This window comes from Lepeophtheirus salmonis, chromosome 8 (assembly GCF_016086655.4).
Source record: "Lepeophtheirus salmonis chromosome 8, UVic_Lsal_1.4, whole genome shotgun sequence".
NCBI classification, from domain to species: domain Eukaryota; kingdom Metazoa; phylum Arthropoda; class Copepoda; order Siphonostomatoida; family Caligidae; genus Lepeophtheirus; species Lepeophtheirus salmonis.
This window is the reverse complement of record NC_052138.2, coordinates 34199056-34215794: the sequence shown is the minus strand read 5'-3', so window position 1 is coordinate 34215794 and position 16739 is coordinate 34199056. Positions and strand designations below refer to the sequence as shown.

The following is a 16739-nucleotide window of genomic DNA, read 5'->3' as shown; positions in this document are numbered from 1 at the left end:
GGCATCCATAAATTGCCTGAAAGGTGGGGAAAATGTTTGACTAGCAAAGGCGCATACTTTGCAAATTACATTTCTAACCATTTTTTCACAATAAACGTTCAATTTTTTATTATTAAAAGTCTTATTTCATCGGTGCATACCTGGTATGTTAATGACGGCTCGCACTTCGGCCAATAGTTGTAATTTGGGAGTGGGAGCGCGTTTAGTTTTCGATTAGTATTCACAACTTAGCTTAGTCTCTTCAAAGAACTTCGATTAAAATGACATAAGACTCTACTCAAAATCACTGTAGTAGATGATATGTCTGGGTCGACAACAAAATATGATCAACCCTTTTTTATCGATAAAAGACATGTAAGGAAATTTGGTCAAAATTCCAGCTTATGAAGTCAGTAAATTGTCAGATTATAATATAGGTGCACCTCGTATATTAGTTTATTATCTTCATTTGATAAAAATTCTGTTGGCTGATTCAATAAACCCTCCTGGGAATTTATACATATTAATTGGTTCAGATACAATTTCATTATTTCTCCTCCAGAATCCATAAAGATTTGAAGGAGGCTTTGAGAGCATTTAATTCATTAGAAGCTTATTTTTTGTAAATATTCGTCATTTACAAAGTAATATTTAAAAAAATATATTAACATAATAGAACTAAAACTTATAGAAAGAGTTTCTCTATGTGAATTGAAGAGTAGTCGAGTTTGTTATTTACCTTATCACAGAGTAATAAAAGAAGTATTATCGACGACAAAATTAAGAGTTTTTTCGATGGATCAATGAATTCAAAGAATGGGGTTTTGTGGAACGATTGTCTTTACGTAGGTCCCAAGAAACAGCAGGATTTGATTGATCAATTATTTAAACAGTCATTTTGCAGAATTGTTTTGGCATCAGATATCACAAAAATGTAGAGCCAAGTTGCCGTACTTGATAAAGATAAAAATTTATTACGTTTCTTTAGCTGAGAAAGAAAGACAGAAATGATTTGTGAATATCGTTACATTATATTTGTAAATAACATTGTAATAATAAGCCCAGCAGATATGGCAAGTAGAAAATTATTGGCAAAAGAATTTCAGGATAAAAAAATATGGAGACAAGAGGCTGATTGGTTGCTATTGTCTTAATGATATTGGCCGAAGAATTCGCAGTTGATGAAGATATAATAAGTAATGTCATGGTAGGAGAAAAAAAAAAGACTACATCTCGTTCTACAGTTGAACAGAACAAGAGTTGTTTACTCCATAAAATTATTGAAAACTTTTCAACTTGGAGTCGTTTAGTTCGAGGAGTTTTTAAAATGTAAAATGGGATATTCAGCTGATGTTATTTGTCTAGAAGAGCTCAAAGCGAGCAAGATTATCATAATAGGTATGATAAAATGAAGTATTTTAAAACATTGCGCTTCAAATTGGAAAGTGATAAAAATCTCATGAAGAAAGGTCAATTTGTTGAATTGAATTCTTTTATAGGCAATATCTATAATGTTATTCGTGTTGGAGGTGGTTTGGGTAATATCAAAGAGTTGTCAGAAGAAGTAAAATATCCTATTTTGATGACACGTGCTTCAATACGTCAGTACGATTAGATTAATAAATAGTTATAGAAGATTGGCTATTTCAACTTATATACGATGTGTGATATGTTGAAAATATGTTCCTAGAGCTCAATTTCAAATGATGGGAGACTTACCTGAAGATAGAGTGAAATTATCAAGACCTTTGCCCAAACTTTAGTGGATTATTCTGGAAGGTTATTAGTGTATCCAAATAAACGTTAAATTTTTCCAGAGATTGCATATATATGCTTGTTTGCAGACATGGCTACGAGAGATGTTCATCTAGGAGCAGTTGACTCAGTATCTATGTCCCAGTTTCTTATAGGTCTCAGAAGATTTACGTGCCGTAGAGGCATGTCAAAAGTCATGTGGAAATTTTTTTGTAATTGTATTAAGGGTTATCTATGAATTTATGAGATTAAACAAGAGCAAAATAATAATCCAACATCTAAATTTGTAAAAAATTGGAAGTTAGTACCACCTAGATCACCTAATTTAGGAGGTGCCTGGGATAGTTTTATCCAGTTAAAAAAGAATATTTTCTATAAACAATTTTGCCTAGGATGTCTAACGCCTGAAAAATTAGCAATTGCATTAATTGAGGTTTAAATAGTCAGGATCATTAGGCCTCTTATGCCATTATAATCGAACATGAAGGACAAAGTTTTAAAATCCTTGATGCTTCTAACAGGATGGAACGTTTTAGATTTGCCTGATGGATTGATTAGTGCTAGTTTACTGCTGATGTCTAATTGTAAAAAATAAACTCCATATTAAATTTTTTTTGTATATGGGCTAAATATTCAAGGCCAATCTAAATGGAAAAAAAAACGGCGCAATTTATGTGAGGGTGACATAATTATTATTGTTAATGAGAACCGAGGACAAAAGGATTGCCCCCATTGAAATTGTTATAGGTGTTTTTTCTGGTAATGAAAAAATTGTCAGAAGCGTCAATGTTCCTCTTTCAAATTGTAAGGTTTATCATAGACCTTTTAATAAGTTATCTCTGCTTTTGCCTGCCATTGAGAACTTAATCTGAGTTGCTCTGTATATTTGGACCAATATAGCTATTTCTAAAGGCGTGCTCCGTCAATTTCATTTGTTGAAATACGCACAGCATTAATTTCTTTCCTGTAATTATTATTTTATTGTTATGTCGTGCGTATTTCAACAAATGAAATTGACGGAGTACCCATGTCACACTGTAGTGTGCTTCCTGTAAGAGTAAAATTAAGTATCATAAAATAAAGCTTAGCTTAACTTTAAAGAGAAGTAGATAAAAATGTAATACCTCTAGACTATGCTGTGTTGACCAAAATTGAAAGAAATATTTGTGCAACACCTCACAAAAATGTGGCAAATCTTAAAACTACAGTTGAGCAGGAGTGGTTCAATATATGTGAAGATTTTCTGATTTCGTCGTGCAAGGGGCTCAAGGGTTGCAGAGAAAAATAAATTTTGTATCTACAGTTAATCTCTTGAAAAAAGAATTATTTACCTAACTTTTGTGCTTAATGAGAATCAGCGTGTCTAAGTTATAAGGGATACATTTTTCTCTTATAATAATTTGGGTATTTTTGTTCCTTCTAAATGTTTCATCCAATTGTCTCGTCGATACATAAAACATATATTTATATTTTGAAAAAAATGTGAGCAAGAAAGGTTTCTAGAGTCGCATTTAGCCAACTAATGGCGAATATTATTTAGAATAGTTTGAAAAAATTCAAATATATAGTTTTTCTATTTATCAAATAAGAGAGTGATATTTTTATAAAAATCTCAAAGGATCCCTTGAAGCTAATAATTATTAAGGATAAGTAAAACATTTCCTATTTTCTTGTTATATTTAGAAACGCTATAGGGAAATGTCAGGTTCACATACCTTTTTTCAACTCTCTTCCCTAAGAAAATATAAAATCCTTAAAACTGTCTCTAAATTTAGTTAACACTAAGATATTTTCCATAAAAACAATATATTTTTATAATTCAATATGCTTACCCGACTGGTGAGAGGTTATCAATTTTATTTTTTAACCATCTAATTTAAAAAGTAAATAAAATGAATAAAAAAAAAAAATTCAAAATTAATCCTGAGGAACATCAACAATTCCAAAAAAAAAACTATATTTAGAAATTTAATATGTAAACCTTTTTAGTTATGATATATTGGCCTTTTCTGAAAACCATAATATTGAATTGACCAACATTTTAAATTTAAGTTAGACTTTTGAGTAATGCGGCACCGCAGTAAATAATTGTTACTTTTTTTTTATAATATTAAATAAAGTATTTTGAACAAAATATATAGAGAAATTAATTAATACATGTTGCATTTATACTTATAACAAATGGGCAGAAAAATATCGGGTTTCACAAAGAAAAAAAGAAAACACAATTTTTTTTCCCTGTTTAAAATTGTTTTTTAAAAAAAAAAATTTTTTTTCATCTATTTATTTCATTCTATTCGCTTTATGGAGCGGAGTACCCATAATACTTTTCACACCATTAATTAGCTGGAAAAGTATTTTTTCCCATTCAGAAGCAGTGTAAAATTATAACACGAAATTATTTTGATTAATTGATTTGGAAATAACAAAAGTAGTGTCACAATTATTACAATAACTAACAAACTACAGAACATTTTCTCATGAACATTCGACAGCTGTCTTTTGAAAGTTGTTACTTGCTGTAATGTATTTGTGTTTTCTTCCCCCTTCTTCTCTTCTCTTATTTTCTTGTATATATATATATATATATTTATGTAAAGTACAGTCTTTTACCTGATTTTAAGTATAAATAGTTGTGTATTTTATGTATATATTAGAGTAGGATATTGTATTAAAAATAATACAGATGTTCCTTTAAATAAGTATTGTCTTATTCCTCCCCGCCATTCCTTCTTCTCATTTCTCTCGGTCGTCCTGGATCTCTCCTCCTTATAAATAATTGGAACCTCCTCACCTTCGTCAAGACGCAACATTGGCGACAAGGATGGGATCAGGATCACATGACCTCCCTGCTGTGGGATTGTCGGCGAAGCTAGCCCTGCTGGAGTTGGGTAGCCCTTTTTTCGGCGACAGGGATAACGCTCGTTCGTCTACGGAAGGCGGAGCAATACGGGCTGTGCCTCAGTTTGGGCCTCGTGGAGGAAGGAAGAGAACCATGGTCACTTACAAGAAGTGAAATGTGTGTCCGTGTCAGGGACCACATCATTCAAAATGGATTTCTTCCTATAAAGTTCTGGTTCTCTGTTGTTTCTACTCTCCCGTTCACCTCATTGGGTTATGGATGTGAAATGGTTTCTCCTCTGGATCATCCCGAGTTGGATGAGGGTACATCAAGTGAGATCGATATGTCTCCCAGGGACGAGCAGGGTGCTCGATTCCCTAAAACCTCTATAAGGGTGAACGATATGTCTCCCAGGGACGAGCAGGGTGCTTGTGTCCCTAAAACCTCAATAAGGGTGAACGATATGTCTCCCAGGGGGAGCTGGGTGCTCGTGTCCCTAAAACCTCTATAAGGGTGAACGATATTTCTCCCGAGAACGGGCAGTGTGCTCGCATTCCTAAAACCTCTATGAGGAGTAGTGTTCTCCTTTCTCCGGTGCACGTGCTGAGAGCACGGCACGACTATGGAGATACATTTTATTTATACAAGATCGAATGGTTTGTCCGTGCCTGGTTATGGGTAGAGCGGATTTATAAGCTTCTATTCATGGAGCGGAACCTGTTTAAGCACCGGCATGGATTTGGTGCTTGGAGGGTGGTGTAATGTATTAGTGGTTTCTTCCCCCCTTCTTCTCTTCTCTTATTTTCTTGTATATATATGTAAAGTACAGTCTTTTACATGATTTTAAGTATAAATAGTTGTGTATTTTATGTATATATTAGAGTAGGATATTGTATTAAAAAGATTACAGATGTTCCTTTAAATAAGTATTGTCGTATTCCTCCACGCCATTCCTTCTCCTCACTTCTCTCGGTCGTCCTGGATCTCTCCACCATAGTTTGTGTCTCCTCACGCTCGTCAAGACACAACCCTTACTGAAAGTATGCTGAATTTTAAAAAAAATGCGCCATCTATTTGTGAAGTTCAGGACTTATCAGCCCATGTGTTATGTAGTTGTAAATTAATTAATCTATCTCCTGTAATGGGTTTAGTCTAATTAAACTGCAAATAAAGATTGGTAATAAGAGTGAAATGAAAATTGACTTGAACTATAGTATAAAGACTCAATATTTGACTCAAACTGGTAAACAAATAACTTGGTAAAAGCTCTGATAGAGTCTAAAAATGGTAACATACATAAAACTTTATTTCAAATAGCTTTGTAATTAACATACATTGAGTATTAATACACGTATACAAAGGATAAACAGTAGAAAAATAACACAAGCAGAGGTTTAGTTATTTCTTTTTACATACATCAAGCATGAATAAGTCAATTCTATAAGGCTAAAAATAAAAATAATTGTAAACATGGTTTAAAAACAAAATAAAACATACTCAATCAGGTAAAAATTATAATCATTATTAAAAATATTAACTAACAATCATGTAATTAAAAACTACAAAAATGTATAACAGTCTATATGCGTATATATAGTTTATATTATGATATAAACAATTGATAAAAACAATATTGGTAAACATTGATAAATAAATTACATAATTAAGAATACTTTTTTTTGTTCAATATCAAATGACACATATTTAATTTGAGGATAAAGAAAAAAAAAAGCATAGAAAAACGTTCTTTTAATTCATAAAACAAGTATTTTAGACGAAAATAAAACTCACAAATAAATGATCATATATAATAGACCTTTTATATTTAAAACATGTCTTTAATAAATTAATAAAAATATATTTTTTAAACATTGATACAACAATAATATTAAAATAAAATATATTTATTGAATATAACTTTGTGTGAAGTTCATATTTTTTCTTTGATAATTTGTTCATTTATGTTAAAGGCTACATACAAGGGAAGTGAGATTCTATAAAATATCTATAAATTCAAATAAGAGCCTGTTCAATATCTTATCTTCTTTAAATTAACCTAGGGAATTTCCTTATATTTAATAAAACAAAATTGCAAGCATGGCCAATATGACAGGTCTTTTCATTATCGCTGGTGTAGAAAAGTGCAAATTTTTGAATAATGTTATCTTTTAATTTAGGTTTAAAAATTGATGGTCGTTGTGACTACACATCAGGGTTTTTTTTTTTTTTTTGATAATAAGTGAAAATTAATTTTCAAAAAAATATAAAAAATATGGAACGACTCAGAATGAATTTATTCTTTTGAAATCAATGTGCGTAAGTTCGCACCCCTGTCGTTACTAGAAAAGGAAATATACTATAGATTTAAGGACTTTACAAATAGTTCCTAGATCAGTTGGAGTAAATGTGTTGCTAAATCATTTTTACTTAAAAATATTAAATTTTACATTTTGTGTAGTAAATTTTCGAAAAGCCATAGCAACTCCATCTGATCAATTAGAGAACATAAAAAAATAAATGAATGTTATAAGTTACCTTAGATAAGTTGATTGTAAAACCAAAAAGAATAGTTAACAGCCAAATAACTTTCAAAAGTGGCTTCATTAGTCAATTTGGGCAATTATTGAATAAGTCATTATCAACTTAAAATTTTTGGTTTTTTTAATAAGTTGGTTGATCTTGAATTTTGTAAAAAAAATGACTCATACATTCTAGGAAATAAAATATTGGTTACTTTGGCTAATAAGTGATCATTCTATAACTGAAGAAAATCGTCCGATTCACTGATACATCGGTCAAGCTCTAATACGAAGAAATAAAACGAATAAACGATCATTAGAGTAGTTTGTATCCTATTAATCAGGGGTGGAAAACTCGTGGATCAATCACCGTTTTTTCTCCATATAAAAATTTAGTGGGGTATGAACCTCTAAAGTAGTGTTGTAAATAATCAAAGAAAAATAATTTCTTTTCTCAAAACATAATTTTTGTGATGGTAGACTTTTAATAAAAGGATTTTGATTACCTTCATTATTTTATAATTATCAAACATACCTCATAATTCTCACAGCCTCTATGTCTTTTTGCACTAAATAAAACACACAACTATATTTATTTTACATGTGAATCCATCATAGTTAATATGTACAACAAATAAATTACATAAATGAATTATTTATGAACCATTACCATATTTATAAATGGGATATAACTCCATTGTTTTTTCTAGAACAAAAAGCATCAAAGGTTTTTCTAAATGCCGGATTTGATGCTGCATACAATATTGGATTGAGAGTTGAATTAACCCAACCTGGAAATAGGAGAAAATATAATTCATTTATGCTACTTTAAAAAAATGAATTGCAATTATTGGTATTGTATCTACTTATATTTTTTTGCCAATGTAATAAGTGCATTTACTTAGATATGTAAAATACCTACTATTTAATAATGACTTTTAATTTAAGATGTAATCTGATAAAAATTGGAGTATAGGTGTATAAACTTAATAGGTATCTCACAAAAGAATAACGTTTTTTCTTTCTCATGCTGAATTTCTTTTTGACTAGGATTTTTTTCTTTACAATTTTTTTTTTTTTTTTCAAGCAGACTAATCATTGGATGAATAAATGAATGAACCCAAAACCAAAGATATAAAATTATCCAATAATAAAATAAAGTATGTTTATTTGTAAGTAGAATAATGACTCATTTTTAACAACGATCCCATTTTATAAGAAGAAAAGGAAATATGTATATAAAATAAAATGAATGAATGTGACCTAAGATGAGGTTATTCCACGTGTCTTGAATTCCTTGCTTTAGCAAGGAATTCAAGACACGTGACTACGCAACGAACGTATGTAGGTAAAGCACAGCCGGTGAGCGCTCTACATGGCTCAACATATCGTAATTTAAAAAAGAATTATCAACCTGTCATTATTTCCATTTTTACTAGAGAACATCTAAATATTGAGTTTCTTATGAAAAATGAAGAGTAATACAGATAATTTGTTGAGGAGTTTTTTTATTTTATATTATTAGAGCGAAATTTGTCCGTTAGTTGACGTCTAATTACTCCGTGCTGTGGAAGATACAAATCCTAGATATACCCGTAATACAAAACAACAAAAAATATTCTTTGACGACCCATTTTTACTTTTATTATACCGAGTGCAGCGAACAAATCTTTACACTTTCCATATAGATCTTTATCAAAATGTATTTCAGCAACCAGTTGTGCTAGGGTATGCCAATGAAATAAAAATAACTAATATGATGTCTACATTGCCTTATCACCGATGAAGCCCCCTCGGTAGCAATGCTGGCTTACAGTTGGCCACGGAAGGCCTTGCACCCATTATGGATGTATTCCTCGGAAATGGCATCCCAGTGCTGGTGTCCTTGATGTTGTTGGTGTTTGGGTATCAGACAGTACAGGCCTTGGACTCAACATGCACCCAAAAAGTGAAGTACAATCGGTTGGCATCTATTAAGTGTTAAGAAATAGTAGCCCCTACTTTTTCTTTGGCCAGAAAGGCAAGTTGTCTTCCAACCACTTCTAGGCCTGTTTGGACGTGTGTGCAGGGGTACCAACCCGCTGGAACAACACGTTCATGTTGGAAATCCCCAAATGCCTGTAGTCTCCATTGGTTTCTTGCCAGCGTCAAAAAGTGCACGGACCGAAATTCGTTAGTCACGTTAAGATGACATTTTTCGGCTTCTGAGACACTTGGTAGGATCTAGTTCTTTTTGTTTATTTTTAGTATTTGACCGGAACTATTTTACCGCATTCAAAAAACCGAAGTGTTATGATTTTTTGACCGCACCCAGTATCACGCAAATTATCCTTAAAATAGAAACAGAAAGAGGGCCTAAAATCATCTTGTATTTAGCGAAATAAGTCAATCCTATCAACTGCATTTTATTTCTATGGTACTCCCATACAATAAATTACATATATATTTATTTTATAATATTAAAACCCTATGCATTATTTTATTTGATACCGTATTTGTTATAATATTGGTTAAAAATATTTTATTAAAAGCGTAGCTATTTATGTGTATTTGTACAATTTCTTCATAGAAATAATAAGATTGCCAATATATATATTAGACTGTACCAAAATGAAAAAAGTTGGAAATTTGGTAGCGCCAGATATTTTTTATTTTGCATTTTATTCCTCTAAACAATAAAATAACCCTCAAATGTCCAAAAAAAACGGTTCTTCATGGACGCATTTTGATTTGAAAATCTGTAAAATGTCGGAAAAAGGAAATTTGATGTTGTTTCTTGAAAATTATCGATTTGAATCCAGCTACAGGGTTTTTATTTATTTAAATATTGTAGAAGAAGCATATATTTTGAAACAATATTTTCACAAATTTTCTCTTACTTGCCTCATGTTATGATTATTTTATTTCCAATCATGTTGCCAAAGAATAAAGCGCTTTTTTTTGACGTTTCTCAACATTTTTATTAGTAAAATCTCATGTTTGATGCAAAATGTATAATATATTATTATCAAATATAATTTTTTTGTTCATTTATGCCAAATAAGGCACTCTATTTTAGTAATCTTTAGTTTTAGACTGCTGAAACTGTCAATTAAACTTTTAAAAATACGATGATTAATTTATTATTCCTTAATTTCTATTGTTGATTTGTTTTTATATAATCATATTTGTATTTTTACTTTCTTTAAGTTTGATATTTTTCATTTATTTTGAATATTTAATTGGACTTTTTTTCAATAACCTTTCAAAAAAGAAACTATGGATAAAAAATTGCTTCTATTTGTTTACTTTATAGGAAAGATTACGTGTAATACGCGGTACCGAAACATAATATTTATTAAAATGGAAGCAAATTATATTAATCTAATATTAATATAATTAAGCAACTTAGAGAAAGATTTTAAAAGATTGTTTCAAAATATATGTTTCATCTACAATATTTAATAAAATAAAAATCATGTAACTTAATTCAAATAGGTAATTCTAAAAAAATAACATTAAATCTCCTTTTTTTCGACATTTTACAGATTTTAAAATCAAAACGCGTCCATAAAATACCATTTTTTTTTGACGTTAGAAGGTTATTTTCTTGTTTGAAGAATAAAATGTACAATAAAAAATTTCCAGGGGTACCAAATTCCCAACTTTTGTCATTACAGTACACCTTAATATATATACAACACGAAATTGTATCCCTGTTCTCTTGGAAACGAAACATAAGTCTAGTATAACTTATTACTTCGTTTTTTCTTATATATAAAAAAATAAATTATCAAATATCCATGACATATCAAGTCAAACAAAATAATCAATAGCCTACACAAAAATAAAAAGGTTAATATTGTTGTAGCGAGATAACGTATTGTAGAGTCTTAATTATAAATAAAAGGAGAGAAAATTATAATTTGGGTATTATTTTAACTTATTTGTAATGCGAAAACTTGTACTCTTTTATGGAAATAGTGAACCAATAATAATATCAATTTTATAAAGAAAATTAAACAATACAGCTTACCCTAAGAGTGTTCAACACTTTTCAAAAAAAGGCTTTTCACATCTCTTGCTTTTGAATAAGAAATTGATTTGATAAGTGATAATAAGCATATATTCAATATACTTGGATATGTTGATGGATAATCTTTTAAAAGTATCACTAAAGAAATAGTCTTAATGAAGGAAGTCATAAAATTGACTAATTGTTTTTAACTTATGTGAATCCACATTTAGTTATTTAAATATTTGGAAGTTAAAATTTATTTCACTGTTGTAGGAAAAAGTGAACTAAAAGTTGTGGAGACAGGGAGGGGGATTTAAAACTCTTTTCGATTTTCCTAATTGATGGGAGTCAAATAACCCCAAATTTTCGTACAAAAATGAATATTTTTTTTTTAGTAAAAGTCAAGATAATTTACGAGAATAATTTTATTCTCAATTCGTTCTGAGTCTGAAACATAAGCTGTTCTAGCTGTCTCTTAAGACAACGAGGGTTGGAACACATTATAAACATACATAGTTATACTTATTTCATAATTTTGTCAATGAAGAAAATAAATTGAAGTTGTAACATGACTGTAAATTAACGAAGATTATAACTATTTGTTAATGTTAAACATTTATTTGAATTATTTTTATAAGATGTTTAATATTTATGGAAATGACACTTTTATTTTTTGGAATATTTTTCTTCTTTTATCCGCCTGCTTCTCATCAGTCTTCAAAACTTTTTTTTTTCTTGCGTACATAGATTTTGTGAGAATCAGAGAAAAGCTACGTTTTTTACTTTATTCTTTAGAATATTCTATTATTATTTCATCTCTTACACTTCCTCAGAGAGATCTTTTAATGAAAGCAATGAGTCAACAGTTTTAAGTGTACGACGCCCCACACATAGTAGTCCAAGGGGTTCAAATCCATCGAGACCACATTTTCTTTCCTAAAGAATAATAGTCTAAAAAATGTCAGGGTTTCCTGAATAAATACGGCTCCAAATACCCGATTTGGACAACCCACACAAACTTAAAATTCTATAATGACACCAGATCTCGTAACATCCATTACAGTTATTTCGCATAATTATCCATGGATTTATTTGGGTCCTTTGCCTACACGGCATTCATATGCGGAGGACATCTCAAGGATTTTGTATTCTTTCCTATAGAGTTTTGTCAGTTGAATCTGATACACTTACTTTCATAAGCAAAAATTCTGGGGTTCCCAATAGTTTGGGGTCTAAACTTGTTCCAAGTTCATAATCCCCAACCAGTATATCTTACTTTAGAAATACAAAGTACATAATAAATTATGGTAAAACCTACAACTATTTCTTTTATTCTTACCTCCTTACGTAGCACAGCTATTAAAAAAGTTTTTTTCTGAGGCCTTACAATATTTGTTTAGCTACTAACGTTAACGATAAACTAATTAATCAATTTAAGAATTAGAAAGAACAACAGTTATTTGCTCGTTAATCTTCAAGAAATTCTCCTTTTTTCGTACATGATCAAAGTTGGGTGTTTTGTACATGATCGAATTTGGGTGTTTTGTACATGATAGAAATGAGGAAATTAGGTACATCATTATCTAGCAATAATGATGGGTATACATGAACTAAATAATTCTGTCGTAGTGTGCAAAATACATACCAACATGCAGCAAGAATAATGTTTATAATTTTATGGTCTTCATTTTTTCTTTTACATCAAACAAAAGATTTTAGAATTAATTTTAATTTTCTTAACGTTCCGGACAAACCTACTCTAGTATTTTATTGAAAACGTAGCTATACTTTTGTGATTTTGCATATCATAGCCACAATTTCTTCATATAGATATTGAAATGGTCAATAAATATGGTCAATATTTAGACATACGACGAGGGATCAAACAGAAATTGTATTCCTGTCCTTTTGGAAACGGAGCATAACTTGTACAACTTAGTACTCCGTTTATTTATCAAAAAGAATAAGGTATGACTTTTTGTGCTAAAACCATCAAAGGGGTATTAATTTAGAATTATTATAATTTAGACATAAATTATATTAGAAGTATTAATAAACGTAGTTAAAATAATATTAATTTGATAAATTCAATTCCTTTCAATGATAATAGTATTTGTATTTCATATTTATGAGTATTTATTTAAGCACTTCAATTCATACTTTAATGTTTACTCAACTTTGATGAAATAAAAAAATATATCGTATATTTAAATGTTAATATAAAAACAAGTATGATATATATTTTCTTATAGATTCATGTGTTGGAAAAAAAAATATGTATGCATCGTCAAATTTTGAAGAGAGCTTTTAATATGCTTTAAAATTAAAGATTTGATCGTCATCATTTCCTATCAACAATATGAGTGATAAATAGTAAGTCATAAAATAAATGTTGATATTATTCTTCATTTATCTATCTTAACATTTTAGACGACTAATATTTTAATTAACAAAGAAAGATGCAAGAGTAAAATTTTATGTCCTTTATAACTTAAAGTGCATATTTGTACAAAAATAAAAGTAAACTTTAATCAGTTAACTAGAAGTATGCTTAGAGTTGTATAGAATATGATCTAATAGGTGATCTAATGAAACATCATCAGCGTTATTCATTCTTTCCTAGAAAACATTTTTCAAATTGTCATAGTTGATTTATGGTTTTATTTTTTAACATGCCCATTAGGGTGGAGCTTATTTTTTAAATTTAAGAAATGTTGAGCTGCGAGGGTCGATTTTCTGCTTTTACGTGAACAACATCGTATATAAATTGTAAACTGGTTTGAAAAATATTTAAAGGTAGCTCAACAGCTCCAAATTTTTGAAATTTTTATCAAAAGAAAGTGTTTGGACCTGAATATTATCTAAGAACTTCATGTTACATCAAACCAATAAATTTAGCTAAATATATTTGCATTTGAAAAATATTTTATAGTTTTTCTACTAACGTTTGGTTCTAACTGGTCAAAAAGAGAAACTATTCCCATAACTTGCATTTTTTGCTATTTGTGCATCTCTCTACTCGTAAAATAAATTATATCTCTTAGCAAATGTTAATTTATTACTCGTAAAATAAATTATATGCATATTTCAATTTATGTTTCCCGAATTCTTAGCAAATGTTAATTTATTACTCTAACTAGAATAAACGGTTATGTTGGAGAAACAAGATATTTTGACACAAAAAAAGACTTCTTGTGCTCAGAAAAATAGGGAAAATATTTTATGTAATAAATCGTATGGAGTATTAAACAATACTCATTGAAAAGACGTTAACCATTTTCCTGGGACCTTTATTTGGGGATCCAAAAAGTCTTAATAGCCAAATCAATAAAAAAATTAGTTAAAATTGGTATGTCTTATTTTATTTTAAACTGAGATAACATATTCTGAGTATTGTATTTCAAGTTTAGATTTTTCATGACGGAGAATACGTGGTCAAATTCAAGATATACACTTTGACACAACAAAATACGGGCGGACTGCTAGGGCTTGTGCTCAAAAATGCCTTTCTTTACTCTGAATGAATTAAAATATAAAAAATTGTAAGATTTTGCTCCAAAATCAAAGAAACTTGTTCAAAGTATGTACCTCCAAGATAAATTTCTTGATACAGATCCTGACTTATGGAATGATCGAGATAACTACCGAAAAGCTTTTGATACTATTATTCATTTGTAAGCATGAAAGAATATAGTGCTTTACTAACAACCGATGAATCGCACCTCCAATTCCTCCTCCAAGTGGTTAAAGATCATAGAAGCTTATATGTACTTGATTCAAGGAAAATACTCTTTTAAAGTTTTAATATAAAAATCGTGCAATAAAACATACTAGAACTTTATAACGCTATTTCAAAATTTAGATTAATAATAAATTAGGAAAATAGATACCAGTTTTAATATAAATATAATTTTAAATAATATGAGGTTGTGATATTTTTTTATATTAATAAAAGATAAACCAGTTTTAATATAAATATAATTCTTATCTTGAGGTTGTGATATTTGAATAAAATGATAATCTTCAACTAAAATTAGCCCATAATAATTTTTAACTACGCCTCTTACAAAGTTTTTGAATATATAAGATTAATTTAGGTTTTATAGGTTTTTTATCAAGAAAAGGTCAGTAAAAGGTTAGAAAAAGTTTAAATTTATAGTAATTTAACTTATTCTGTCTACTTGAAGTAAAAGTTGACTAGTAATAATGATTTGGAAAGGATCAAATTTAAGTATTGATATAATATTTTTACGAGCAGACTGATGTTAAATAATAAGCAGCTTTTCTCTTTTTGACCAATTAAAACCAAACGTTAGTAGAAAAACTATAAAATATTTTTGATAACATATTTATTGTCTAATAATGTTTGTTGTGACACGAAGTTCTTATATGATATTCAGGTCAAAACACTTTTTTTCGAAAAAAAAAAAATCGTAAAATTTCAAGACTTTGGAGATAAATTTTTCAAAACTCTTCATAATTTATCTTCAATATTTGGAACTAAGAAAGAAAATTTGCAGGCTTTGCAGCTCTATCCTAATCCCCATTCTACTCTGGATTTTAATCAATATGTTATATCATCATTATATGTGTAAGTTATTATTGCACTCAGAGTAGAATTGAGGGTCCAAAGGTGTAATTGCTAAATACAAAGAGGGATTTGTGTTTATTTTCTCCTTCAAAACTGCTCACAGGTAATTTTATGGTACGCCATCATAGCAGAGGTGCTCTCTCTTTTTTTTGACATAGGTCATATTTCAAACAACTATAATCATTTTCCTTTCCTCCTAATTAATTGAATAAAAAGTTCAGCTATTTTATTTTTGAAATGATCAATCTTCTGAATTAAGAAATTCAAAAATATAAGTTCGCTTTCTTATTTTAAAGATTGTTGATATCAAATTCATTTTTATTCTTAATTTTTTCTTTATGCAAGTGCAAATGCGCTATAGAAAAAAAATTACCTGTAAATCACAAAGTTTTTCTGTGAGTGTGTGTTTGTTAAATAAGATTTATTGTCCGTAGGGAGTATATAAAATTTATTTCGTTTGTCATCATCCTTTGGTGCAGATCACAGCATTGAGTAACTCAAAAGCCGCGTATATCTAACACATCCAGTTTTATTTGAAATATAACATCAAGTAACCTTTGCAGCTGCCATAAGCTGACACTTGGAACATCAGTGACATTCCTTTCTATAATGCCCGCTAGATAACAAAGTCCGGGGGCTGCAAGCAGGAGAAGAAAGATTGCCAAAAACGCTCAAAATTTCGATGCACACCACACGAAGACAATTTTGGCAGTGTGGGTGTTGCCTCAATTCTGTTGAAAGTAAATAGAAGTTTCTTAAAAGTCATTTAGCATGCAGAGCTGTGTCTTAGTCTTCAGGAAGTCCATGTCGACTTAAGCCCCATCAGGAATATGAAAAATAGTTAGTTAACGCAAATTCTGCCATTTGCATCCCATTGTGGATTTATTAACTTGTTTCTAACGTGGTCGAATGAACAGGGCTCTTACTTTTGAATTTTTACAAAAAAATGCTTGAAAACACAAGACTGTTCATCGTTTCTTTAAAAAACTATACTATATAATGAAATCATAATAATGAGTAGATAATGCATAAAGACTCGCTTAAACCTTCGACCCT

At 29.7% G+C, this 16739-nt stretch overlaps 1 protein-coding gene across 2 annotated transcripts in view; it reads right to left on the bottom strand.

Moving 5' to 3' along the window:
- Positions 1–7225: 7225 nt before the first annotated feature.
- The window catches only part of LOC121123448 (probable G-protein coupled receptor No18), a 208575-nt gene continuing 199061 nt past the window's right edge, over positions 7226–16739 (bottom strand). For both annotated transcript variants that reach the window (XM_040718567.2, XM_071890443.1), the window contains exon 7: positions 7226–7886. In XM_040718567.2, the coding sequence (XP_040574501.1) occupies positions 7771–7886 (116 nt within the window). In that variant the 3' untranslated portion in view covers positions 7226–7770. The remainder of the gene's footprint in view (positions 7887–16739) is intronic.